Consider the following 27,563-nt stretch of genomic DNA (forward strand, 5'->3'; position numbering starts at 1 on the left):
ACCCCGGGTTTCAGTCTAATGTTACCCCGAGATCCTGGATGATTTTACCCCGGGATTCGGTCTAATGTTATCCAGGGATTCAGTGTAATGTAACCCCGGGATCCTGGATGCTTTTACCCCGGGATTCGGTCTAATCTAACGCCGGGATCCTGGATACTTTTACCCCGGGATCCAGTCTAATCTAACCCCGGGATCCTGGATGCTTCGCCCCCCCGGCTGAGCTGATACTCCGCCCCGTCGCCGCCATCCCGCCGCCGGCCGGGAGTCGGAGCTCGAGTCCGGGGTCAGTCGGCGGACGCGGGTTACTCCGCCCGGTCCCGCCCCGCAACCACAACTTCAGCCGGCGACGGGAGCAACGCCTGAGCGAGCACAGGCTGAGCCCAGGACAGGCCGAGGCCCCGGTGGAGGACAGGCCGAGCCCGAGGGCAGGAGAGGCCGAGGCTGCGGCCCACACGGTCGGTCGGCCGGCCTGAGGATGGTGCTGCTGACGATGATCGCACGGGTGGCCGACGGTCTCCCACTCGCCGCCTCCATGCAAGAGGACGAGCAGGTGAGAGCTGGCGCCGGTGGGGAGGGGCCCGGGACCTGGGGGCGGCGGCGGCGGGAGCCCGGGGCCCGGGCCTGAGCCTAGACCCACCGCCCTCCCTCCCCCCGGGAGCAGCTGGGTCGCCCCGCAGACACCCGGGCCCCGCAACTCCGCCGGAGAAAACCACGGGGGCCGGCGATAAGATGGTGGTCATGGACTCTGCCCCAGGATAGGGGAGTCTAAAACTCATGGGCATAGGTTGAAAATGTATTTTACATGGGGGGGATATATGGAACGAGTTGCCAGAGTAGGTGGTAGAAGTGGGTTCATCAATCGGGTAGGTTTGGAGTGATATGGGCTAAACGCAGGGACTAGTATTGGTGGTCGTCTGAGATAAATCGGCCTGTTTACAGGGTGTGCAACTCAATATCTCTGCCACAGAAAAAATACTCGGCTTCAATCCAATCTGGATCATTCGTGTCTTTCTACTGGGGGAAGTGGCTCCTCCAGCCCCCAGTTCTCCTCAATCAATACCCCATCAAGATCACCACCTCATTTGTGCAAATAACCTGGTCTCTGTTAATCTCCACCTGTCATCCTCCAGTCCTGTCAACATCCTTGTACATTTCCTTGCACCCTGCCAGATTCTGTCACTTCCTGGTGCGTTGCAACCTGAGATTCGTCACCCTGCTCTGTGAACTCTGTCTTTTCCACGTGTACATTTACCTGCAGTGATTTCTTAGGTGTTTTACCATTTTTTGTCCAATACCATACCATATCTATTCGCCTCGCACTTCTCCAGGCTGAGTTACAGTTTGAGTCATCGAGTGGTGATACAGTGTGGAAACAGATCCCTCGGCCCAACTTGCCCACACCGGCCAACAATGTCCCAGCTACACTAATCCCACTTGCCTGCGCTTGGTCCATATCCCTCCATGCCTGTCCTATCCATGTACCTGTCTAACTGTTTCTTAAACGGTGGGATAGTCCTAGCTTCAACTACCTCCTCTAGCAACTTGTTCCATACACCCATCACCCAGTTTGTGTGGAAAAAGTTTCCCCTTGGATTCTTATTAAATCTTTTCCCCCTCACCTTGAAATTATGTCTTCTGGTCCTCGATTCCCCTACTTTGTACAAGAGATTCTGTGCTTCTACCTGATCTATTCCTCTCATGATTTTGTACACCTCTATAAGATCATCCCCCCCCATCCCCCCATCCTCTTGCGATCCATGGAATAGAGACCCAGCCTACTCAACCTCTCCCTATAGCTCGCACCCTCTAGTCCTGGCAACATCCTCGTAAATCTTTTCTGAACCCTTTCAAGCATGACAATATCTTTCCTATAACATGGTGCCCAGAACTGAACACAATATTCTAGATGCGGTCTCACCAACGTCTTATACAACTGCAACATGGCCTCCCAATTTCTATACTCAATACTCTGACTGATGAAAGCCAAAGTGCAAAAGCTTTTTTGACCACCTTATCTACATGCGACTCGACTTTCAAGGAACCATGCACCTGTACTCCTAGATCCCTCTGCTCTACAACACTACCCAGAGGCCTACCATTTACTGTGTAGGTTCTGCCCTTGATCGACATCCCAAAATTCCACACCTCACACTTCTCTGTATTAAATTCCATCAACTATTCCTCTGCCCACTTGGCCAATTCATCTAGTTCTTTCTGCAATCTTTCAGCCCAAATAGCCTCACTAGACGAACCGCCCGTAATGTCACCTCTGATCACAGCCTTGACATCCTCCTTAACCAACAATGCAACCCTCCCTCCTCTTTTTTCCCTCACCCCTGTCTCTCGTGAAGCTCCTGTACCCTGGAACATTGAGCTGCAGTCCTGCCCCTCCCTTAACCAGGTTTTAGTTTTTAGTCATGGGTACAGAGTCCCAGTCACTGCCTTACCCGTCAGGCTCCTTGCACTAAAATACGTGCAGTTTAAACCAACCCTCCTTCCTCACTCTCTGCCTTTCACCTGCCTGTTCTGTCCACTAACCTTTCCCACACCATCGTCCATACCAACCTCTAGCCTTGCAAGTGCCTCTGTCCTGTACGAGATCCCACCCCACCTGCCAATTTAGTTTAAACCCTCCAGTGTAGCATTAGCAAACCTGCCCTCTAGGGTGTTCGTCCCCCTCCAGTTTAGGTGCAACCCATCCCTTTGTACAGCCCCCCCAATGAGCCAGAAATCTAAATCTCTGCCCCCTGCACCAACTCCTCAGCCACTCATTCATTTCCCCCTATCTTCCTATTCTTACGTTCACTAGCACGAGCTACTGGAAGCAATCCTGAGATCACTAGCCTGCAGGTCCGGCTTTTCAGTCTTTTACCCAATTCTGTAAACTCGTGTTGCAGAACTTCCTTCCTCTGCCTACCTATATTGTTTATGCCAACATGCACAACAACCTCCAGCTGCTCCCCATCACTCTTGAGGATGCCGTTATTAACAATTGTTCTATTATTGTTACGAGTACTAAAATACAGTGGTACTTTGTACAGTACTATGTTCCCTGCAATCCAGTCATATCATACTATACATAAGTGTAATCTAACCATACACGTCCAATAGGTAGTGCAAGGGGTAAAATACAAGAATGCAGAATATAATGTTACAGCTTTATAGTGTTAAAGTCTATGTATCTGTATGTCTATGTATGAGTCTGAAGAAGGGTCTTGGCCCAATACGTCACCCATTCCTTCTCTCCAGAGATGCTGCCTGTTACTCCAAAATTTTGTCTATCTGGATTAAACCAGCATCTGCAGTTCCTTCCTACTCGTTTAACCTGAAAATGTCTAAGTGACAGGAAGCAGGGGTGATGCTGGCCAGGTGTTTCTGTGATTGAAAGACTGTGAAAGGAGGAGCTACACTGTTTTACACAATTCTTTCCCTTGTTTTTTTTAATTTAGGCTTTAATACAGAGTGCATGAAAAAGTTTTTGCAGATGATACAAATATATGTATATTTTGCCCCCAAATCCAATTTGCCCCCATTAGGTCATATAACTTATTCCAATGCAGCTTTAAATGTCGCTTAAATGCAGTGATTGGGATGAGATCCAGCACCTGACCACCTGGTGTGCCAACAATAACCTCGTCCTCAACTCCAAAAAGACGAAGGAGATTATTGTTGACTTCAGGCAGACCAGAGGAGGCAGTCATACCGCCATCCATATAAACGGGACTGAGGTGGAGCGCGTCTCCAGCTATAAATTCCTCGGAGTACATATCTCGGAGGACTTGTCCTGGTCCCTCAACACCTCCAAGCTGATCAAAAAGGCACAGCAGCGCCTTTACTTCCTTAGGAGGCTCAAGAAAGCCCACCTGTCCCCCCAGATCCTGACCAACTTTTACCGCTGTACCATAGAGAGTATCCTGACCACCTGCTTCACGGTATGGTACAGCAGCTGCACTGCTGCGGACAGGAAGGCACTGCAACGGGTGGTGAAAACCGCGCAGCACATCATCGGTGCCCCGCTCCCTGCCATGGATGCCCTCCACCGAAAACGGTGTCTGAGACGGGCTGGGAAGATCATCAAGGACCCCTCACACCCCAACCATGGACTGTTTGCCCTCCTCCCATCAGGGAGGCGGTACAGGAGCCTCAGGTCACGTACTAGTAGGATGAGGAAAAGCTTCTACAACAACACAATCACACTGCTGAACTCGGAGTCCCGACGATAGATTTCTCTGGTCCCTCCGTCCCCTTTGTTTAATCATTCTGTATTTCCTGATTATTCTGTATCTTCCCTCTTTCTATTTTTTTTTGTTTTTTCTTTATGTACAACTACTACGGACTGACGCAAAACTGCATTTCGTTGTACTGATACTTGTATTTGTGCGATGACATTAAAGTTGAATTGAATTGAATTATACCTGATCCCACCACTACTTATGACAGCAAGTTTGCGACATCAACCACCCTGTGTAAAAAAAAAACCCGTTCTTCTCAGATCCCCTTGAATGTCTTCCCCTATCTGTGTTTACAAAATGTATCACCTTGCACATCATGATCAGGATAAAGTTGTCCATCTGCCAACACTCTACCCAACTTTCTACATGTCTATATCCTGCTACAGCCTTAGACAAACATTTTGGCTGACCACATCTTTTGTGTCATCCTCAGACTTATTAACCGTACCCCCCACACTCGTATCCAAATCATTAACCCTTATATAACTATAAAACTCTGATCTTTGAGATGTGTGTTTATGTATTTATTTGTTTGTGTGTGATCATATCTACTCAAAGAAATGACGCGCTACATATTCCGGTAGAGATTTACCCCCTGGAGTCCAAAATCGGCTTACTTGAAAATTTCCTGCTTTATTTCTTGAGTTATTATAATTCAAAACGCCTGTTTTTTTCACTGATGACGTGACAAAGGATCTGCCTGCCTGCCGTGCCGTCTGCTCGCACTGCGACTGACGTCACCTCCCACCCCTCCCTTCTCCTGTTGTTCGAAAGTCGCCCCGTCAACTGAACACCGAAGATCATCGGTGAATACTGCGGCACGCGCTGCGAGTGAAGAACGGGCAAGTCGGGCCCTGTAATAGAGCTCTCAGGTCCGTCTCGGCCGAAAAACATTTGAAAAAAACCCAGCTGTCCAAAGATCATAGAGCTTTGTCTTCTTGCTCGCGCTGCGAGTGACGTCACCACCCCCCCCCGTTCTCGGGCCCTGCCTGCAGCCTGGAACCGGGAGCGAGATTCCCCTCTGACGACGCTCCCCCCCCCCTCCCCTGTGTCCCTCTCTGTGGATCTGTCCCTCTCTCTGAGAGACTTTAGTAAATATCATTAGTATGAAGACTGGTTAATGATAAAAAAAATATGCCATAGGTGCAGGGAGTGAATCATTTGCGAACATCTGCAAAACGCGAGTGGGAGGAACGTTAAGGTGGTGCTGCCACCATATGGAGTTGGTATTGGTACAGTTTGAATTAATTCTTCCTTATCCCGCCTTTGCTCAATACATTATTTCATTTCTTTCAGTCTGGACGAGATCTGCAACTCTATCAGAACCAGGCCAAGCAGTTGTTCCGCAAGCTTAATGAACAGTCACCCACTCGATGCACATTGCAAGCGGGATCCATGTCCTTCCAGTAAGTGCTACACTTGCAGAATCTCCAGTCCGTTTTGACCCCTCTTTCTAACATGGCTCAAAGATTCATTGAGTCATACAACACCAAACAAGCCCTTTGCTATTGGGTACGAGAAATGCGCGATATGGAATATGGAGAGATGTGCAATGAGTAGATGGAGGTGGTGGAGGAGAGGAAAGGAACTGGGAGAGATGCAGGCAGGTGGAATAGAAAGAAAAATATGCATGGAGGATGGTGGAGGCAAAGCTGGGTATATCACAGGTGTATTCACCTGAAGTTGGAGAACTGAATGTTCATGTCATAGTGTTGTAGGCCACGGAGCAGAATGTGAGGTTTTGTTCTTCCAGTTTGCGTGCGGCCTCACCCTGGCAGGAGGCCGAGGACAGACAAGTTGGTATAGGCATTGGAAGGGAGATTTAAAATGGCCAGCTGGCCCTGGTGAATAGAGCACATGTCCAACAAAGCAGTCGCTTACACTACTCTTGGTCTCACTGATGTACAGGAGGGCACTGAATGCATTAGAACGAGGTTGGTTGGAGGAGGTCATGGAGACATAGAGTTATACAGCATGGAAACAGACATAGAAACATAGAAAATAGGTGCAGGAGTAGGCATTCGGCCCTTCGAGCCTGCAGCGCCATTCAATATGATCATGGCTGATCATCCAACTCAGTATCCTGTACCTGCTTTCTCTCCATACCCCCTGATACCTTTAGCCACAAGGGCCACATCTAACTCCCTCTTAAATATAGCTTTTCTTACCCATGTAAGAGAGTGATACAATGTGGAAACAGGCCCTTCGGCCCAACTGCCCACACCGGCCCACTTGCCCACACCATGTACTTGTCCAAATGTATTTTAAATGTTTTTATAGTACCTGCCTAATTTATTTGTGTCTTTTAAGTGTTTTAAAGTACCGACCAAATGTAAAAGACTCTACTATTACCATATCTATTCTCTTCATGATCTTATATACATATCTACAAGATCCTCCTCATCGTCCTGTAAAGAGGCCTGCTCAAACTCTCCCTATAGCTCAGGCCCTCGAATCCCGGCAACGTCCTCAGAAATCTTCCCCGCACCCTTTCCAGCTTAACAACATCTTTCCTATAACAGGGTGACCAAAACTGAACACGGTACTCCAAATGTGGCCTCACCAATGTCCCGACGACAATTCAGAAATACGAACAGAATATGGTGGAAGTAACCATTAGGGCAAACCACCATGGAAAAAGGCAGAATTAACATTTTCAGGTTCATCAGGAGAATGTGGAATTTCCAATTAAATATTTGCCACATTGTATACATAAATTAAAAAACACATTACATTGTTTATTATTTTCAGGAGCAGGATTAGGCCATTCGGCCCATGAAGTCTACTCTGCCATTCAATCATGGCTGATCTATCTTCCCCTCTCAACCCCATTCTTCTGCCTTCTCCCCATAACTCCTGACGCCGTATGAAGAGGGGTCCCGATCTGAAATGTCACCGATCCATGTCCTCCAGAGATGCTTCCTGATCCACTGAGTTACCGCAGCATTTTGTGTTTTACATAAGATTCCAGCATTCACGCCTACTCTCTAATCTGGATACCTTTATCTTCTGGTTCAAGTCCGATTGGTGATTGGACAGTTCCATCAGGGAAAGAAAGTGGCAGGTCTACTACCTTTTGCGAGCAGGGAACTATTGCATAAACAAGTTATTCTTATAACACAATGTCTTCTTTTTTACAGTTATGTGATAGAGAAAGGGGTCTGCTATCTGGTTTTATGTGAGGCAGCATATTCCAAAAAATTGGCATTTTCATATCTTGAAGACCTACAGGCAGAATTTGATGAGCATCATGGAAAGAAGGTCCCAACAGTCTCTCGCCCTTACTCCTTCATTGAATTTGGTGAGTAATAGATTCTCTGATCTCGTCTTTGTTTGTAATTGCCCCTCGCATCCAGTTGCCTTCCAATATTAAGACCGTGTACATGACGATCTAAGATAGGTCTGCAGAGTGTGTACTTAAACACAGGAAATGTGTTTAAGATTGTCAGGCCGCAGATGCATTGAATAAGCAGAGATTTTTAGCAGGGAATTCCAGAACTTAAGATGTTGACGTCCCAGCAATATTAGTGCCATTTAACGTAATGACTAGGTGGTTAGACATTGAAGTTAATCATTGCCTGGCACTTGTGCAGTGGGAATTTTTGACTGATGCCTGCAAGATGTCCCGCAGTATACAGGGGGACTTGATCATTGGTTAATTTTCTGTAGAGTTGCCAATAGAATTGAACATTGTGTAAGCATCAGCAAGCTTCCCCACTCCTGACCCTCCGTTGCAACATTATACATTTTAAGATAGTTACAAATAAGGAAAAATCTGGATCTTTTGGGAAATCTAAATTGGGGTAAGGCAGATTGTAACATTATTTGCTAGGAGCTGGAGTGTAAATTGAGAACAGCTGTTGTTGGGTAGGTCCACATCAGACACGTCACCCATGGGTGGAAATCGCTTTTAAAACATGGGGGGGGTGACACAATGAGGCCTAACATCTAGGACAGGAGTTGGCAACCACAGGCTGGATCCGGCCCTTAACCCAAAATCATCCGGCCCGCAGGTGTATTTTTTTTCAATTAGTTTTCGCAACCTGGGCTCTACAGCCAGTCCCGGGGCACGCAGGCAACCTGGGAACTGCAGCCAGTCCCGGGGCATGCAGGCAACCTGGGCGCTACAGCCAGTCCCAGGGCAGGCGAGCTGACCTGGGCTTCCCGGGCGGTTTTGCTGCAACTTGTTTCACAAAACATGGAGGGGATTGCCCCCCACCCCCAAGATTTCCGCCCATGTTGACACGTGCCTGTTGTTTCAAGACCAGCTGATTAGAGTTTAGGACCAGCGTGTTGCAGTAAGGAGGAGAGATAAGGATGGCAAGGTAAGGGATCCTTAGACGCCCAAAAAAGAAAAAGGAAACATACGTCAGGTTGAGGAAGATGAAGGGCCTTTTAGGGATATAATAATAAAGCAAACAAGAAAGAAGTCAACCAGGCAATTAGAAGAGCACAAAGGTGCAATAAAATGTCTTTAGCAAGTTGGGTTCAATAAAATCCCATGGGATTTTACATGTACATTAAAACAAGGTTTCTTGTATTTGTGGCTCCACACAAAGACTGTTATGTTGAACCTCAAGGGGATCTATTCTTTCTCTAGCCACCATTTACTCTTAATATACCTGTAGAATCTCTTAGGATATTTCTTAACCTTACCTGCCACCATCATTTCAAGGTTCAATTTGCCTTCCTGATCGTCTTCTGAAGCGCCCTCTTACAGATGGATTTGCTTGATCTGACTGCCTAAATCTGACATATGAAGGGAATGGATGGATGTGGATCACTTGCAGACAAATTAATTTTAATTTGGTATCATGTTCGGCACAGGCATTATGGCACAAAGGCTCTGTTCTTGTTCCATACTGTTCTATGTTCTCTGTTCTATTACTGATGAAGTAGCTGGAGGTAGTTGCATCTAGGACGCTGACCTGAGAATCTCCTGCAGTGATATCCTGGGGCTGGGATGATTGACCTCTGATGACTGCAATCTTGTGCCAGTTACAATTCCAACCCAGTGAAGTATTTTCTTCTTGATGTTCATTTACTTCTGATTTACCAGGGTTTTTAAGGTTTCAATCAGTTAATGCTGTAATGATTTCATGGACAGGGAGACTTGCATCAGCCCACATGTACTGTTAAGCTGAGAGGTTCTGTTAGACCCAAGCTGAGCATTATTGAGAGGGTTACTAGAGCTTTAGTGCCCCAGGACACCATCCATTGCTCTGCTGACAATTAAGAGAAGGCTGGGCTGGGTGGTAAATATCTAGATTATATAGAGTGGTGACTATGAGGTGTAACCAAGTTTGTGTTTGCTTTCTCTTCCAGACACATACATTCAAAAAACAAAGAAATCTTACATCGATAGTAGAGCACGGAGAAACCTTGGCTCCATAAACACGGAACTGCAGGATGTGCAGAGAATAATGGTGGCGAATATTGAAGAGGTGTTACAGCGTGGAGAAGCGCTCTCAGGTAAAGTTTCTGTGCCTGAGCAACAGCAATTTAAGATTATAGTTATGGTTTATTTTATTATGTGTACTGAGGAACAGTGAAAAGCTATTGTGCTATACAGTCAAAGAAAAAAGTATACATCATTACATTCAGCCATCCACAGTGTATATATAAAGCGTACACCATTTAGTGCAAGATAAAGTCAAAATAAGGATAGTTCAAAGGTCTCCTTTGAGGTAGATGAGAAGTTAGGGCCGCACTCTAGTTGGTGAGAGGGCTGTTTTTGCCTGATAACAACTGGGGAAAACTATCCCTGAATCTGGTCATATGCATTGTGATGTGAGAGGGGAGAAGAGGGAGTGACTGGTGTGAGACTGGTCCTTGATTATGCTGGTGACCTTGCTGAGGCAGCGTGAAGTGTAGATGGAGTGAGTGGAAGGGAGATTGGTTTGCATGATGGTCTGGGCTATGTCCACAACTTTGTGCAATTTCTTGCAGTCTGGATTGGAGCTGTTCTCAAACCATGCTGTGATGCATGGCGATAAAATGCTTTCTATGGAGCATCTATAGAAGTTGGTGAGAGTTGTTGGGGGATGCAAAATTCCCAAACTTTCTATAAGGAAGTAGAGGCATTGATGTTCTTTCTTGGCCATAGCCTTGCTGTGGCTGGTCCATGACAAATTGATGGTGATATTCATTCCTAAGTTTCCACTGTTCGAGATACATATCCCTTTATCCAGCCTGTTGAGCCTTGTAAGAATACAAGTAGAGTCTGTTGTGATTGTCTTTCTCTGGAGCATTGGAGGCTGTGAGGAAAGATACAGATAGCGTAGTCTGCTCATCCTTTTTTTCCAGAATTGAAATGTCAAAGACTAGAGGGCATAGCTTTAAGATTAGAGGGAGAAAGTTTAAAGGTGATGTGTTGGCAAGTTTTCTTTTACACAGAGGGTGGTGAGTGCCTGGAACTGAGGTAGTGGTAGAAGCAGATATGTGGTATTTAAGAGATTTTTGGATAGGCATATGGATATGTAGTGAATGGAGGAATATGGATCATATGAAGACTGATAAGATTTTTTTAACTTGCCAACATGCCCGAAACATTCATTGTGGGCCAAAGTGCTAGTTCCTGTGCTGTACTGTTTTGTGTTACTTCTGTTGAAAGCAGATGTAAATCTGAAATAAAAACACTCAACAGATCAGGTCAGGCAGGTTTGGAAACAGACTGTAAATTACTGCACTCTTCCCTGTTTTATTTTGAAACTGTCATGCTGCTTTTTCACAGTGGGGGCATGTTGATAAAGATAAATATATGGCTCGAAATAAAGAATGAATTACACATCATCTCGACAAAACTTAACCGACATGTAGAGTTACCAGTGATTACTGGGACCAAGGAGATGTTAACAGATGTAACTGTACCTGCTTAGTTCCTCCAGCAGTTAGTTTTCTAGTCTGAGATATTAACAGTACTAAGTCACTTGGCACTTTAATATTTGAGATTTTGCAGGAATTGCAGAGAATTCATGGAGCTTTTGGTGGCATTATTAAATAGTTGGGTATAATGTATGTGGACTGTAATAGGAGATTAAATGAGAGCCTGCATACTATTGTGTGAGATTAAATTTCAGGGTAAAGTCAATGAAATAATACATAGTGCTTGACAACATTGGATTGGCCATGAGATCTGAGTGGCTGAAGCCTAGTGTTGTATTTAGCAGTATTGGTGGTTCATATGTCTGCTTTTCCTTAGTCCACTGTTCCCAGATTGCTACATTCCGACTGAAATGTTTGGAATAATTCTCATTCTTTGTCATTCTAATTCATTCTCATTCAAAGAATTCAATAATTCTCACTCTTTCTTATAGCTTTGGACAGCAAGGCCAGTGGTCTCTCCAGCCTGTCGAAGAAGTACCGACAAGATGCCAAGTACTTGAACATGCGTTCGACATATGCCAAGCTGGCAGCCGTTGCCGTCTTTGCAGTCATGCTGATCGTTTACGTACGGTTCTGGTGGCTCTGAAGCTGGCTGAACGTAGTGTGTGGCGTGTTGATTCATGTTCCTTGCACACGGATTCTGTCAGTTCCTGGTGTGCTATATCCATGAATACCCACAATTTTACTGAAGATATAGCTCCTTCCCATTTCTGTTGTAGTCAATGTGGTCTGATGGGCCTTTAGTATACAGCACTATTAAACTACATTTACCAATTAATGTTGAATTGAATAAACCATCTTTTCACTCCTTTAGAATGTGCATTCTAACATCTCAAACTCTAAAAAAATAATAATAAATGTTAATTTTATTTTCGGAATTGCTATGAAGAGTGGAAGTATTGAAACATGCTGTTGCAAAATCCACTGAAGAGCAAATGACCTCTGTGACCTGTCTGTCCATTTTGTTTGTTTGTGTGGACCTGGGCAATACAGCTGAGTGAAAGATAACATGCTTTGATGTAACTGTAGAAATTGATCTCACTTGTACATTGATTGAATAAAATCACGTAATCATAAGAGTGGCTTTTATCAGTCTCAGGGATATGCACTGCTTTTCATCATTTCTTGGTTGCTGGTACAGGGAGATCAAGTTTCCCTGCGTTCTAGTCATGGAACGGGGATCATCACTATCTTCTGCATCGGTATCTCTTTATACGGTAGGCATGCCCACGAGTTGCTAAAAGAATATCTGCAAACATCTGTGTCAGGGGTTATGGGGAGAAGGCAGGAGAATGGGGTTAGGAGGGAGAGATAGATTAGCCATGATTGAATGGCGGAGTAGATGATGGATCGAATAGCCTGATTCTGCTCATCACTTTAAAAAAAATAATAATTTTATTAGAAGCAATTGTACAGGGATAAGACGATCGACATAAGTTATATAATTATTGTACAGCTTCATTTTTAACATTGTAACCTAAATCAAAAAAAAGGGGAAAAAAGAGAGAAAAAAGAAGAGAATGAAGGAAAAGCAAAGTAAGAGAGCAAGAAAAAAATCGCTAAGCTACTAAAGAAGTGCAAGAGAAAAAAGAAATAAGAAAAGACAAGATGGAAATATACCTCCCCCCCCCCCCCCCCACCCATCCCTGGCATCGGGTTTAAATTTGTTTTTAACCATTCTGTTGTTGTATAAATTCAGTAAAAGGCAACCATGTCTTAAGAAATTGATCTGCTTTTTCCGCCAAGACAAGCCTAATGTTTTCCAAAAGTAGTATCTCCGACATATCCGTAATCCAAATATCTGTTTCCAAAATTTGAGTATTAATTTTTTTTGCCGTTATTAGGCTGTAATTGAGGAAATGCCTTTGAAATATCGTTAGCTTAGAGCAGGCCTCTGACATACCTAATGTGATCAGTTTTATATCTAGTTCCAATTTCATTTAAGTATTTTGGAGAAGATATCAAATATTCCCCTCCAGAAGTATTGTAACTTTATACAGGAAGCGAAGGAATGGGATATAGTCGCCTCTTGGAGGAGGCATTTATCACAAATAGGAGAGACGTTTGGGAAGATCTTGTTCAATTTGGTCTTCGAATAATAGAGTATGCATTGAGAGAGCAGTGGTGTATGTATAGAAGGCTTTCCTCCCAGTTATCCTTTGAAATTAATAAACCCAATTCGTATTCCCATGCTCGCCTATGCATCTCAAAAGATGGGATTTGTACAATTAAAAGAGTATTGTAAATGTAGGATATTAACTTGCTTGCATCAGCCTGTCTATTCATGCATTCATCTAGTATGTCTGGACCCATAAAGTGACGGTCTTGTGTATATGTTTTCACATAGTCTCGGATTTGAAGACTGCTCATCACTTATAACCTTATTTAAACACACAAGACAACGATAGTTTCAAGAATTAATTGTGTTTTTTTTCATTGGTCATCAGAGGAAATAGCTGACTATTTCCATGATGATGATTCACACAATTTTCATTCAGCAAATGTGTTCCCTGTCATATTTTTCAGTTGAGTGAAACCGAGAGACCCTAAGGAGTCCCTAGGATCATTGGGACCTGGGTGCACCTGTCCAAGGATTCCTGAAGGTGGCATCGCAGGATAGATTCAGCTCTCAAGCAGTCATTAGCTCAGCATACAATATAAGAGCAGGGTAGATACAAAAAACTGGAGTAACTCAGCGGATCAGGCAGCATCTCTGGAGAAAAGGAAAAGGTGATGTTTCGGGTTGAGACCTTTAGGGGACGGGGTTCCACTCTTCTACCATGGATGAGGCCCTCATCGTGTCTCCTCAGTACCCCACAGCTCTGCTCTTGTTCCCCCGCCACTCAGTCGCAACAGAGACAGAGTCCGCCTAGTCCTCACCTTCCACCCCATCAGCCGTCACATACAACACAAAATCCTCCGATATTTTCGCGACCTCCCACGACTGGTCACATCTTCCCATCTCCACCACTTTCCGCAGTTCCCTTTGCAACTCCCTGGTCAACTCATCCCTTCCCACCCAAACTATCCTGTAATGGCAATTTCAAACTTTTCCAATGTTCAACTTTTTATTGCCTTTACTACACAGGCAGGGAGGAGTAGAACTTATGTAGACAATAACAAAAAAAATCCTCCAGTCATTCTTTCCAGTTTATTTGATTCTTTATTGGATTAGATGTACAGACAAAGAAGTAAACATGCCAGATCCTCTTTATTCTTATACAAATTGTAGCTTTCCGTTCTTACTGTCAGATCTGGTAAACACTGTATTGTTTCCCCCGTGCCTGCTCCAGTCTGATCTGACCACTCCCTGTGACTACGCTATATGTAACGTTCACCTACGTATCAAAAGCCCACCTCCAAGCGTTCAAAATACTACTACTAGAAATATCTAGACAAAACAATAAAATATGTTAACAGTAACTAGCCTAAGCATGAATGGCTCTTACACACCGGCCCTTAATTGTTCTATGTATATAATGAGCCAATTACCAATAACATTAAAAGGAGCTATAAAAGCTTAACATATTATCAAAAGCAAAAGCTATGCACTATGTGTTGGCATTCAAACTTATTTAGTGTTTCATCAATCTTCTTTGTTGGCTTCTTGGAGCAGACATATCTTAGTTATCGGTCTTACCAAGATGTTGTTCTTAGTTTGAAGTTTTACTGTAGCCACAAGACTTTGTGCATCTGGTATGATCTCCAATATTCTGCCCATTAGCCAGGAGCCTCGTGGTGCAGTTGAATCAACCACCAAAACGATGTCACCTGGAATAAAGCTGCTTCTTACCTTTGACCATTGTTGTTCTTGGATTAGAGGTAAGTACTCTTGTGTCCACCGTTTTTGAAAAAGGTCTGCCTTATATTGTACCTGTCTCCATCTGTGTTTAATGTACAATTCTTCCTTCACAAAGAGTCCAGGTGGTAGTATTGGTTTGGTCTTCAACAGAAGATGGTTTGGTGCAAGTGCTTCCAGGTCCCCTGGATCATCAGAACTCTTGGTAATGGGTTGATCATTTAAAATTGCTTCAATTTCACAAAATAAAGTTTGCAATCCTTCATCGTCCAGAACTTATTGTTTAAGAACAGAGCGCAGCACATTATGAGCCATGAAAATCAATCGTTCCCAAACACCGCCATGATGGGATCCTGCTGGGGGATTAAAGTTCCACCTTATCCCTTGCTGAAGCATAGCATTCTGGATCTTATTCTGATTTAAACCATCCAGTGCTTCTCTCAATTCTCTTTCCGCTCTGATAAAATTTGTGCCATTGTCTGATCTTAAAGATGAAACGTGACCTTGTCGACAGATGAATCTTCGTAAAGCATAAATGCAGGAGTCTGTGTCAAGTGTAAATGCAACTTCAAGATGTACTGCCCTGCTTGCCATGCAGGTGAAGATTACACCATATCTTTTAACTAGACTTTGTCCTCTCTTGATCACTACCGGACCGAAGTAGTCTACTCCTACATCTGTAAATGGAGGCTTGTCAGGTAAAATCCTCTCCAGGGGAAAGTCAGCCATTTTTTGTGCTCCAACTGTACACCGCTGTCATCTACACACAACACAGTCTGTTATAACCTTCCTTGCAGCATATAATTTCTTCCTCCATGTCCGAGCTGTTCATGGATATGTTGTAACAGTAGTGTTGATATGTGAAGGTCCTTCGAGAGAATAATAGGATGTTTAGCCTCTTTAGGCATCGCTCGTCTATTCAGGCGACCACCCACTATCAGAAGTCCATTCTCCAGCAACGGATCTAGCTTGTACAAATGACTGCTTCTTTTGACACCATGTTTACCAGCTTCTCTTTATCAACCTTTTCCTTTAGTTTGCCAGGATCTTTTTCATATCTACCTATAGCAATCTCCTTTCTTTATCGAGTCTGCTGCAAGAGTATTGTCCTTACTTTAAGAAACCAAGATTCCGCAGTCTTCAGCTTACTCCATGATGAGAAATAGGTTATTAAATAATTTGTTGAGTCCAATGGATCCTTGACAATGAGGTTCACTGTGATGCCTTGCTTGATTTCCGGATCATTAGCAGAGATTGCAGTATCCAGGTTAAGGGCCTGTCCCACTTAGGCGACTTTTCAGCGGACTGCCTGCGACCTTCACTGGCCTGAAAAACCGCGAACTGGACCGGCTGGACCTGTTCAAGTGGCAGTGTTTTTTCTAAAATCAATAAACAGAACAACAGGAAGTGGTCAATAAGTGGTACGGCAAGTCCTTTAAAAGAGAGGGGGGGGGGGGGGGGGGGGGGGGGGTGAGAGAAGGAGTGGAGACACTTTTAAGAAGCCAGACAACTTTTAATAAGCCAGAGATACATTGCTGTGAAGTTTAGCGGGCATTTAACATTACCGGTCGGTTTTCCTTGGTTCTGAAAAAACTCGTGCTTACGTTTTTTTCCCCCCAATGAGCCAATGAAAATGCCCCGTCAACACAGGAGATTAACTAAAACTACCTCGACTACCTACAACGACATTGCGACCCCACTACCACTGCACCTACAACTACAGGATTATCGATTTTCTCCAAGGCGACCAAATTTTCAACATGTTGAAAAATTTGCTGCGACCATACTAAGGCCGCGACTAGTTCCCAGAATGCGGGAACTCCTCGCGACCATGAAGGATACTCACCAGAGACCACCAGCGAACATGTGGCAACCATGTGGCGATCATGAGACGAGCGCAGAGTCTCCTGCACTCGCCTAAAAAGTCGCCTAAGTGGGACAGGCCCTTTAAGCTTTGGCCACTCTCTGTGTGACTTGCATAGAAACTGTGGTCCCTTGATCCATTTCTTACTGCTTAAGAAGCAGTCTGCTATTAGTCCTCTAGAGCAGTGCTTCTTATACTATTTCAGTGTCATTCACCCTTGAGTCTTTATCACAAAATTTCATGCACCCTTGACTAGATTTTCTTGTTTTTGGTAATTTTCATCTTATTCTCCCTTCATAAATAACTTAATATATAATTTACTTTGTCACATGAGCAAAAAACATAAATTAACTCATTTCTTAAGTGTTTATTTTATTCAACTTTTTGAACATCCTAAAAATATTTGAAGAAAACTAGGAGTGAAAAGAAAAAGTTTAATTACCATTGGAGTTGGAAAATCATTCTATTAGTTTGATAAAAAAAACATTCCAATGTCTAAACACGGGGCTTCTGCATCCTGCCTTTTCGGGCTTTGATTACTGCAGTTTTGTCTTGGAAAACTAGCTAAAAAAACACGGAGTATGTGATTTAATATATTCGTATCCAACTAATATCTATATTACTAAAAGTCTGATATTGACCACTTCCTGTTATTCTGTTTATTGATTTTAGAAAAAAACACTGCCACTTACAGCTGTGATTTTTGGCCATCTTACTGTGAGTGGTTTTACTGACCTCTCAGTGCCCTTCATGTGGTTTGGAAATATGGTTTGGAAATGCTAAAGCTGTGTTGCCTGTGGTTTGGAAATGCTAAAGCTGTGTTGCCTGTGGTTTGGAAATGCTAAAGCTGTGTTGCCTTTGGTTTGGAAATGCTAAAGCTGTGTTGCCTTTGGTTTGGAAATGCTAAAGTTGCCTTGCCTAATTAAAGTTGCCTTGCATAATTAAAGTTGCCTTGCCTAATTAAAGTTGCCTTGCCTAATTAAAGTCGACTTGCCTAATTAAAGTCATCTTGCCTAATTAAAGTTTCCTTGCCTTCTATATAATTAATAGTCTAATCTTGACCACTTCCTGTTTGTGCTGTATATTGATTTTAGCAGAAACGTTACCACGTATGGCTGTGATTTTTGGCCATCTTACTCAGAGTCCGCCTCATCAGGCACCGAGGATTTTTCCCATCGATGAAAAATAAGAGTTATTAGTGTTGAAAAAATGGTGAGATTCTCTCTCTTGTCAATCATGACATGAAGGCCACCTTCTGGTGGGAGGGACTATAAAACCCAGAAGTGTGAGCGTGGCTCAGTCTCTGCAAGATGGAGGAGGGAGAGGTCACGACTCGCTGTCTTTAGTGGCCTTGCACCCTGCATGAAATGGTATGAAACTACACTTGAATTTGGTGGCCTTGCACCCTGCTTGAAGTGGTAAGAAACTGCACTTGAATTTGGTGGCCTTGCACCCTGCTTGAAATGGAATTTCAAGGAATAACCGTGTCAACTGCCAGCCCACCAGCCGTGAGTAAGTGAGCTGCCAGCACAACAGGCTTGAGTGACTGAGCCGCCAGCCCAAGAATCTATTCGGCCCACAATGTCCATACTAACCCCCTTGAAACCAGTCCCTTCAGCCCACAACACCCATACTAGCACTCCAGAAAGCTCCCCCACCCCACTGGCCACCAATATTGGAATTGGTGGAGAGGTGGAATATTGTGTTGGGGGACCAGCCCTCCCGTGTGATGCTGGGGCCCAGCGGGTCCAACTTAGTCTAGTAACTTTCTATAACTCTCCCCAACGAAAGTTCCCAATACCACCAAATATCAACTTTGGTAGCTGAAGTTACAGTTCAACATTTGCCTACGGCGATCCTCCAGTGTTGCCATTTATACATTTATGATCCCACCAGCTTGTCTGTTCTTCCCTAAAAGTTTATATTACAGTAAATTTGGGAAATATCCTGCTACTTTTAAATTAGAAAACCATAGGTAGAGAGAAAAAAACATATCAAATTTCCAGCTCCATTGCTATTAAAGCTAATAAGAGCTTACTAACGACTTTAATGGTAATGCCTTTTTTAAGTATAGAAACAAGTATATAAATATCTGAATAAATTAAGTCATTCACCTTTCATTCACCCCTCTTGTTTCATTCACCTCAAAATAATTTCATTCGCCCTTGGGTGAACCATTCACCAGTTTAAGAAACACTGCTCTAGAGGCTTCATCTGCAGGATTTTCCTTTGTGCCAACATGTCTCCACTGTGATATATAAGTAGCATCCCGTACCAGGGAGATCCTGTTTGCCACAAATGTTTGAAAGCATTTGTTTTTGTTGTTGATGTACTTAAGCACTGTTGTGCTATCGGTCCAGAGATGGATTTGTCCATTAGAAGCTGTAATTCCTTTTGCAGCATTATGTCAACTCTGACAGCTAGAACTGCAGCTGTAAGCTCTATTCTGGGAATCATCATTTGCTCCGATGTTGCCACTCTGGCTTTTCCCATTATGAATGCAACATGCACTTCTTTGTTATCATCTTCCAGTCTTAGATATGAAACAATACCGTAGCCACTTTCGCTTGCGTCTGAAAAGTGGTGCAACTGTGCCAATCTGATTTGACCAGTTAGCGGGCTTCGTGCGCCGACCGACTTTAAATTACAACATATTGAAATCTGCTAACCATCCTGTCCATCGCTGAGAGAAGATTTATGTTACGTTCTCATCCCATCTATGTCTTTCCTTACAGAGCTCCTGCATAATCAGCTTGGCTGGCAGAGTAAATGGTGCAGGAAATCCTAAAGTATCGTATATAGAGCCAACGACGGATAAGATGCCCCGTCGGTTATATGGTCGTTCCTGTACAGCAATTCTGAATTTAAACACATCTGCCTCAACGCACCAGTGTAATCCCAGTGCCCTTTCCATAGGCAAATTGCCTTTGTCCAAGTCCAACTCCCTGGTCTCCTTGGCTCTGTTTTCTTGTGGAATGGATACCGATACAGCACTGCTGTTGCTGATCCACTTTGTCGGCATGAATCCTTCCATTTGGCAGAGGGAAGTCAGGTGTGCTGCCATTTGAATTGCTGCCTGTTCCGAAGGCATGGACTTTAAACAATCATCTACATAGAAGTTGTTTTTTACTATGTTTGTCGCCTCTGCTGGGAAATAAGTTTTGTTGGCCTCAGCAGTCTTCCTTAATGCAATTTTGCACAACTTGGTGACGACACTGCTCCAAAAAGATGTACCTTCATCCGGTATTCAACAAGATTTGCTGTGCATCACCCTCAGGCCACCACAGGAATTGCAAATAATCATTATGCTTTTCTGATATCTTGGCTTGATGAAACATTGCTTTGATATCAGCCATCAAAGCAACCTGTTCTTGTCTGAATCCAATGAGTGAATTTGTAAGGTCTGGACCCTGCAGCAGTTGGTAGTTGTGATGTTCCTTTGAAGACTGCCCCACAGTCAAAAACCACCCTCAAAGTCCCTTTCCTTGAGTGATACACCCCATGGTGTGGGATATACCAGAGCTCTCCATCACTTCGATTCAGCTGGTCCAATGGTACCATTTCAGCATAACCATTATCAATCATTTCTGCGAGGAAAGATGTATATTCATCATGAAATTTCCCATTCTTGCCAAACCAGTGTTTTAGGCTCCAGATGTGCTGCTCTGCACTCTTATTCAGCAAACTCACGCTTTCTTGTTTGAAAGGTAAGTCTAGACAATAGTGTCCATCTATCATCTTTTCTGAGTGATTCATAATATTCAAGAACTATACCACTCCTCTGGACATTTCTTCTGCTTCCTTGCTGGTTCTTTCACTGAAGTCGTGATTGTATTGCTTGACCAGTAATTTACAGTGGATATTTGATTCACCGCAGCAGCAGCAGGGGAGCCATTTTCACCCCTGCTTTCGTTGTCTCAGTAGGGCCCTCATGGCGAATGGTCCTTCCCCTTGGCTTTTGACCAGCTCCCAAGGTTCCAATGCCTTTGAAGCATTTGTTCCAGTTAGTAGGTCGATACCAGAGTTTTTTGGATACTTGATATCCTTCAAGTAAGGCCATTGTTTTAGGTCTTCCTGACTGGGAATGTTTAAATGAGAAACAGGTGTGGTCTTATGTGTGAACACATCAGATAGTTGTATAAAATCGTCTTTGTCCAGACTAGATATTTCCAAACCTGAGATATGACGACTGAACACAGGCTTCTCTTCATTCATGGTATGTAAGAGAATCTCAGTCTTTTGCCCTGTAATGCTCAGCCGTCAAGCTTTCTGTGCAAAATGTAGTTGAACTTCCATGATCCAAAAAGCGTATGTTTGCTACACCGTGTCCTCCTTGTGGCTCTTTACCTGTACTGGTAAAATGGAGAAGATACAGGTTTCTTCACCGGCCCCAATATGCGCACACATCTTAGAAGAGGAAACAACATCACTCACAGTTGGCTTCTCATTCTGTTCTGTATGCTCCAGCTTCTTCTCTGTGTTCTTCTGTTCAGTGTGAAGTATTTCAGGATGATCTAGTTTGCACACGTCACGAGTCATACGATTCTTGCAGTCCTTGGCCATGTGTCCTTTCTTCAAACTTACAAAGCAGACACCCTTCTCCTTTAAGAAGTCTGTTTTATCTGAGCCCCTTGGTCCCCATCTGTTGTCTCCATCCCAATGTGCACTGAATTCTTCTTGATATCTTGGCCTCAAGTATACTGATCCATGCATTGACTGCTGCCAGGTCCATCTCTAGTTCCTGCTGTTCCATCTCTCTTTTCAATTGCTCTTTTTGTCTTTTCAATTGTTCTTGTGCCTCATTCAAGCTTTTTGTTCTTGGCGGCAGCCCATTCCAAGATAGTAGCCACTTCTGTCAGAACTTATCATATGAGCAGAGCTCATTGAAGATGCACATGATGAAGAACTAGATTTGTGGCTTGATCTTCTTTTTGAGACATTTGAAACGCTATCTTCAAGTCCAATTTCTTCTGTGGCTACAACACTTTGTTGTATAATAATAATACATTTTATTTTCGGGCGCCTTTCAAATCTCAAGGACACCTTACAAAGATTAACAGAAGAGAAAAAAACATATAGTCGGAGAAAAATAAATAATAAGGACATCATCAATATACAAATTAAAGATAGAAATCGCTCCAAAGACACAAAATCAAAAAACACAATGTGAAGAGAGAGCAGCGGCAGCTAAAGCGCGCCAGCGTCCACTCTCCCTTCCATCTTGGACACAGACTAACATAGTAACTACATACAAAAAAATCATCCCCCCACAGTGGTTACCACTGGGGGAAGGCACAGAGTCCAGTCCCCAACCCCAGTTCTCCCAAAAGTCAGGCCTATTGAGGCCACCGCTGTTGCCTCTACGGAGGCCCGATGTTCCTGGCCGTTCTGGCCGGGTGGAGTTGCCCCAGGTGTCGGGAGAGTCCTCACAGTGGCTGGGCCACCTGGAACGGCCGCTTCCTAGCAGGGGATTGTCGGCTTCCGAAGCCGACAGGGGCGCACCGGGTTGGAGCTCCCAGGCTCCCGATGTTAAAGTCGGCGCCCTCCGCTCCGCAGACCCGCAGCCCGGAGGTGTTGAACACGGCGGTCACCTTGTCCAATTGATGGCGCCAGGCAAATCCTTTGTTCCAGGTTTCCAAGCTTCAGTTTCGCTCATAGAGAACAGTATTTACTTTACTGTTATGGCAATTTCAAACTTTTCCAATGTCCAACTTTTTATTGCCATTACCACACAGGCATGGAGGAGTAGAACTTATGCAGACAATAACAAAAACAAATCCTCCGGTCATTCTTTGCAGTTTAGTTGATTCTTTATTGAAGTAGTTGTACAGACAAAGAAGTAAACATACCAGATCCTCTTTATTCTTATACAAATTGTATCTTTCCGTTCTTATTATCTGATCCGGTATAAACGGTATTCTTTCCCCCATGGCCACTCCCTGTGACTACGCTATATGTAACGTTCATCCACGTATCAAAAACCCACCTCCAAGCATTCAAAATAATACTACTAGAAATATCTAGACAAAACAATAAAAAATGGTAACAGTAACTAGTAACTAGCCGAAGCATGAATGGCTCCTACACACCCCCTCCACAGGTACCTTCCCCTGCAAGCGCAGGAGATGCAACACCTATCCCTATACCTCTTTCATTGACCTTATCCAGGGACCCAACAATCCTTTCAGTTGAGCCAGTGATTCACTTGCACCTCCAACCTCATCGACTGTATCTGTTGTTCCAGATGTGGACTCCCATATATTGGTGAGGCCAAGCGTAGACAGAACAATCGTTTCACTGAACACCTTCGATCAGTCTGCCTTGGCCTATGCAATATCTCGGTTACCACACACTTTAACCCCCCTTCCCATTCCTACACTGACCTTTTTGCCCTGGGCCTCCTCCATTGTCAGAGTGAGGCCAAATGCAAATTGGAGGAACAGCACATATTTTGCTTGGGCAGCTCACAACGCAGTTATGAATATTGATTTCTCTAACCAAGTAACCCTTGCACCCATTTCCTCTCCCCATGCCATAGTACTAGTTTTACTGTTGTCTTGATGAGTTGAACACTCTCGGCGGCCATGCCGCTGCATGGGTGCAGACCTGCGTCTCGTCCCTAACCATCCACCGCTGGGCCGTCCCCGTCACCGCCCCAGATGTCCTCGGCCGACTCTGGACGGGAGCAGCGGAGCGCACTGGGGGGGCACCAACTCCAGCTCAACTCAGCCCGTCGCGGCGGTGGCCCAGGCCAGCAGGCAGTGCAGAAAAGAAGCACCAACTCCACCTCAATCCCGCCCATCCCACCGGAGTCGAGCTGGGGTCGGTGCCTCCCCTCCGCTCTGGCTGCGGGCCTGGGCCGACACTTGGCCTGGCCTCCGGATAGAAGACCCTCCTTCAGACATCCTTCACGTTAGACTTTTGCTCCTAGGTTATCTAGACAAAACAATAAAAAATGGTTGGGATGGGCTCCTACACACCCCCTCCACAGGTACCTTCCCCTGCAAGCGCAGGAGATGCAACACCTATCCCTATACGGGCGCAAGGAACAAATGACCTAAAGTTTGCGTTGAGTGAACTGAGTGTTCTTAATGTCCTTGTCGTACACCGGCGCTTTGTGAGAGTGGTTGGATACCATTTTCAGCTCAGCCAACTTCGCTCACAATATCCAGACAGGCGGCGGGGTTCAGGAGCTGATGTGAAGCATCGGCAATGCTCTGGAATCCTAGTCGATCGCCGCCGAGCAGCGGGGTCGAGGAGGCAACGCCCGACCCGGGTAATCGAGGTATCAGTTCTTCCAGTGGCTTACGGAGAGGCACCAGCTACTGCGGGCCACTCACCTGTCGGGTGCTGACTCCGTCAATCCCGTTGCTCGGCGGCGCAGCATGGGTGCAGACTAGTCTTCCAGAGCATCGCCGATGGGCCTCATATCAGCTGGACGGGAGCGGCGGAGCGACTGGGGGGGCACCAGCTCCAGCTCAACTCAGCCCGTCGCGGCGGCGGCCCAGGCCAGCAGGTGGTGCAGAAAAGAAGCGCCTGTCCCACCGGATCGAATGTGACCGACATTGGCCCTGGCTGAAAGAAGGGATCCAACCACTCCCACAAAAAGACTTTTGCTCCATGGTTGGGATGGATGGGAGCGGGGATTTCCGCGGGCGCAAGGAACAAATGACCTAAAGTTTGCGTTGAGTGAACTGGGTGTTCTTAACGTCCTTGTCGTACACCGGCGCTTTGTGAGAGTGGTTGGATACCATTTTCAGCTCAGCCAACTTCGCTCACAATATCCAGACAGGCGGCGGGGTTCAGGAGCTGATGTGAAGCATCGGCAATGCTCTGGAATCCTAGTCGAGACGCCGGCGTTCTGAAGTTGCAACGCCCGACCTCAATTGAGGATCAGTTTTTCTCAGACCTTCCTAGAAGTAACTACTGCGGGCTTTACCTGATTGGCTGCTCTAACTGAAACCTCTCTCTTATCTCCCCACGCATGACTTTCACGCCGATGCCTCCCTCTGATCTCTCCCGGATAATGTGACCGACATTGGCTGGTCTGAAAATGGGATCCAACTACTCCCACAAAACGCTGATGTATGACGAGAACGATAAGAACTCACAGTTCACTCAATGCAAACTTTAGGTCATTTGTTCCTTGCACCCGCGGAAATCTCCAGCACGGTCGAGACGAGGGCGTTCTGAAGTTGCATCTCTCAATTGAGGATATTTTCTCGACTCTCCTAGAAGTAACGAGCCATGGCTTTACCAGTGATTGTCTGTCTAACTGAAACCTCTCTTGTCTCCCCACGCATGACTTTCACCCCTCTTCTCTCCCCCCCACCTCTCACCATTTCTCTGCCGGTCCAGTCTCTCCCCCTGTCTCGAATGATCTTTGACAAATCCCATGATTCCTTGCGTTTTTCGGAATACCGAACTCGCTTATTGTCTATAACTCGTTATTACCTGGCCCACAGCCAACACGGACCATCTCGAGTACGAGCAGCTATTAATTTCATTGTACATGTATAGTGACAATAAATGGCATATCTATCTATCAATATCTATATCTATTTCCTTGATCATCATTACTTGTTTGCATCTTTTATTCATTTATTCCCTATATCACCGTCTATATCTCTTGTTTCCTTTCTCCTGACGCTCAGTCTGAAGGAGTAGGTATGTTGCAAAACCTACCTTAAGCGTCGCTGAAGATCTGTCCCAGCCCGTGTGTGTGATTATGGCACCGTTTAGAGGGGGCAGGGTTTAAAACGCGATTTTCCCTAGGCTGTTCAAATCGAGCTTGTTCAGCCTACTAAGTTGCTGACGAAAAATCGCTTCGAGTTTCGCTCACTGGAGCTATTTTCACATTTTACGGGTTTATTTAATTATTATAGTAAGTTAAAAATTAACCTCTAAACCCGCGACCGCCGACAACGGGCCGGATCTCATACTGCGGACAACGGTAGGTTGTTTATTTTTACATTAAAAAGGGCTTCTTAAGATCCCTTTATACAAAGTTTTATGTTGCGAGTAGCTAATTTGGGGCCCCATTAAATCCCGCAGTATTTTTCTGGGCATTTGGGGCACAAATCTACCGCAATGTGAACGTTCTAAATCAGCGCGTTCCACAGGACCAAGTAAGATTGTTTTATATTTGTTTCAGAATGCTTCAATCTATGATAACTGAAAATTTCATTCAGTTCTCTTAATTTTTAAGAAAGTTATGGGCTTTTGACTGTCCACGATCACAGCTTTTTTGTTATGTCCATAGAAAATCAATAGGGAACAAGATGCTAATTTCCGAGTATGAAAATGGCCATAACATTTTTTAATACTTGAGATATGAAAGTGAATTAGGTGTCAAATTAAACTTTTTTTATGCTTTATCTGATGGGATAAATTGCAGACTTGATTTTAAAAATCTCAAAATTTTGTAACATTGCTAGAAGGAGGGTCTCGACCACAAACGTCACCTATTTCTTTTCTCTTGAGATGCTGCCTGACCAGTTGAGTTACTCCAGCTTTTTGTGTTTATCTTCGGCGTAAAACATCCAGCGTCTGCAGTTTCTTCCAACACATTATAGTGAAGATTGTGACTCTGTCTGAATGAGTTCCTCCAGCAGTTTGCTCAAAATTACATAATATGCGGTCTCCTTTAGTCCCAAAGTCCTGAGACGAGACCAGCCGTGTTGAGGTCCCTCACGACCCACCTGCTCTGCCCCCAGCTCCCTTCCCTTCGCGTCCGCTGCTCTGCTCCTGGTCCTGGTCCTGGTCCGGTCCACTTCCGCACTCCTACTGGACTACGACTCCCAGGATGCGGCGGGGCTGCCCTTCCGGCGGTTGACGGCGCTGCGCGAGCTGTTGCCGAGGCCGAACATGGCGAGTAACCGCCACAGCTCGAGCCCGCAGCCTGGGCCTGCGAGCGGCGCCCCGTCCTCCGCCCCGGGCGGCAGCGGCAGTAGCAGCAGTAGCCGCGGGCCCGGCAAAGCTCCCGTCAGCGGCAACAAGAAGCGCCCGCTTCTCAATGGCCTGGTCAATTCGTACGAGGACAAGAGTAGCGACTTCGTGTGGTGAGTGAGGCCGGCAGAACGAGGCGGGGTCCGGCCCCGCTCCCTGACAACAACTCGCTGCTCTCCCGGCAGCCGACCCCTGGCACCCCGCCGCTCGGCCTGGGACGCCGGCCTCACGCCCACAGTTGCGCCGGGAAGCCCGGCGGCCCAGGTCTGATCCCTGGCGTAATCGCCACCCGGAGAGCCGATGGATGGAGGTGCTGGCCCCGACCTCGGTGTCGCGCATGCCGCTGTCACCGAGCGGTGTGGAGACGGCGGCGGCCGGCCTTTGGTGCAGATTGTCGCCGCGGTGGAGGGGGTTTGTGTGGATCAGCGGCGGGGTTGCGTACAGAGAACGGCCCGGGCGCTGTCCAAGTGTAGACAGTGGCCTGGACGCTGTCTGGCTGCAGACATGGGAACTAAACCGGCTCTGCGCTCAGGCTGGGACGACAGCAACAAGGGGGGTTGGCAAGGATATTTAGGAAAAAATGGGGAAACGTGGCCCTGAGAGGGGGCACCTTTGAGATGGGCCAGTGAATTTTCCAAGGCATGTTGAGCCGTTGGGTCTGTCACTATGTTGTACACCTGCAAACTGGTAAATGAAGATGGATCTCTTCTCCCTTGCTCCTCTGTGGAGAAAGTGACCAGTGACACTGAGCCTAGGGTAGTGGACAAAGGTCACGGTTCTTAAAGTTCCTTTTGCTCAGCTCATGCATAGTAATACTGACAGTTTCCTTGCAGCA

The 27,563-nt window shown here is 45.4% G+C and overlaps 2 protein-coding genes across 2 annotated transcripts in view; both read left to right on the forward strand.

Annotated features, from left to right (window-relative positions):
- The first annotated feature begins 252 nt into the window (after positions 1–252).
- On the forward strand, positions 253–12,194 carry LOC129701085 (vesicle-trafficking protein SEC22b). Its single transcript, XM_055642049.1, has 5 exons — positions 253–550; positions 5,529–5,638; positions 7,373–7,533; positions 9,558–9,704; positions 11,549–12,194. Exons 1-5 carry the CDS (start codon positions 476–478, stop codon positions 11,701–11,703), a joined length of 648 nt encoding a protein of 215 aa, XP_055498024.1. The 5' UTR covers positions 253–475; the 3' UTR covers positions 11,704–12,194.
- Positions 12,195–26,607: 14,413 nt separating this feature from the next.
- cop1 (COP1 E3 ubiquitin ligase) overlaps positions 26,608–27,563 on the forward strand; it is a 54,018-nt gene continuing 53,062 nt past the window's right edge. Inside the window, exon 1 of the mRNA XM_055642050.1 lies at positions 26,608–26,841. Coding sequence (XP_055498025.1) covers positions 26,648–26,841 — 194 coding nt within the window. The 5' untranslated portion in view covers positions 26,608–26,647. The remainder of the gene's footprint in view (positions 26,842–27,563) is intronic.

Source organism: Leucoraja erinacea, chromosome 10 (assembly GCF_028641065.1).
Source record: "Leucoraja erinacea ecotype New England chromosome 10, Leri_hhj_1, whole genome shotgun sequence".
In the NCBI taxonomy this organism is placed as follows: Eukaryota; Metazoa; Chordata; class Chondrichthyes; order Rajiformes; family Rajidae; genus Leucoraja; species Leucoraja erinaceus.

Excerpts from the sequence above, each read along its gene's own strand:
- LOC129701085 (XM_055642049.1), top strand. The coding sequence starts at position 476 with ATGGTGCTGCTGACGATGATCGCACGGGTGGCCGACGGTCTCCCACTC. Across the intron at positions 7,534-9,557 it reads TTACTCCTTCATTGAATTTG|ACACATACATTCAAAAAACA; the intron begins GTGAGTAATAGA and ends TTTCTCTTCCAG. Across the intron at positions 9,705-11,548 it reads GCGTGGAGAAGCGCTCTCAG|CTTTGGACAGCAAGGCCAGT; the intron begins GTAAAGTTTCTG and ends TCTTTCTTATAG.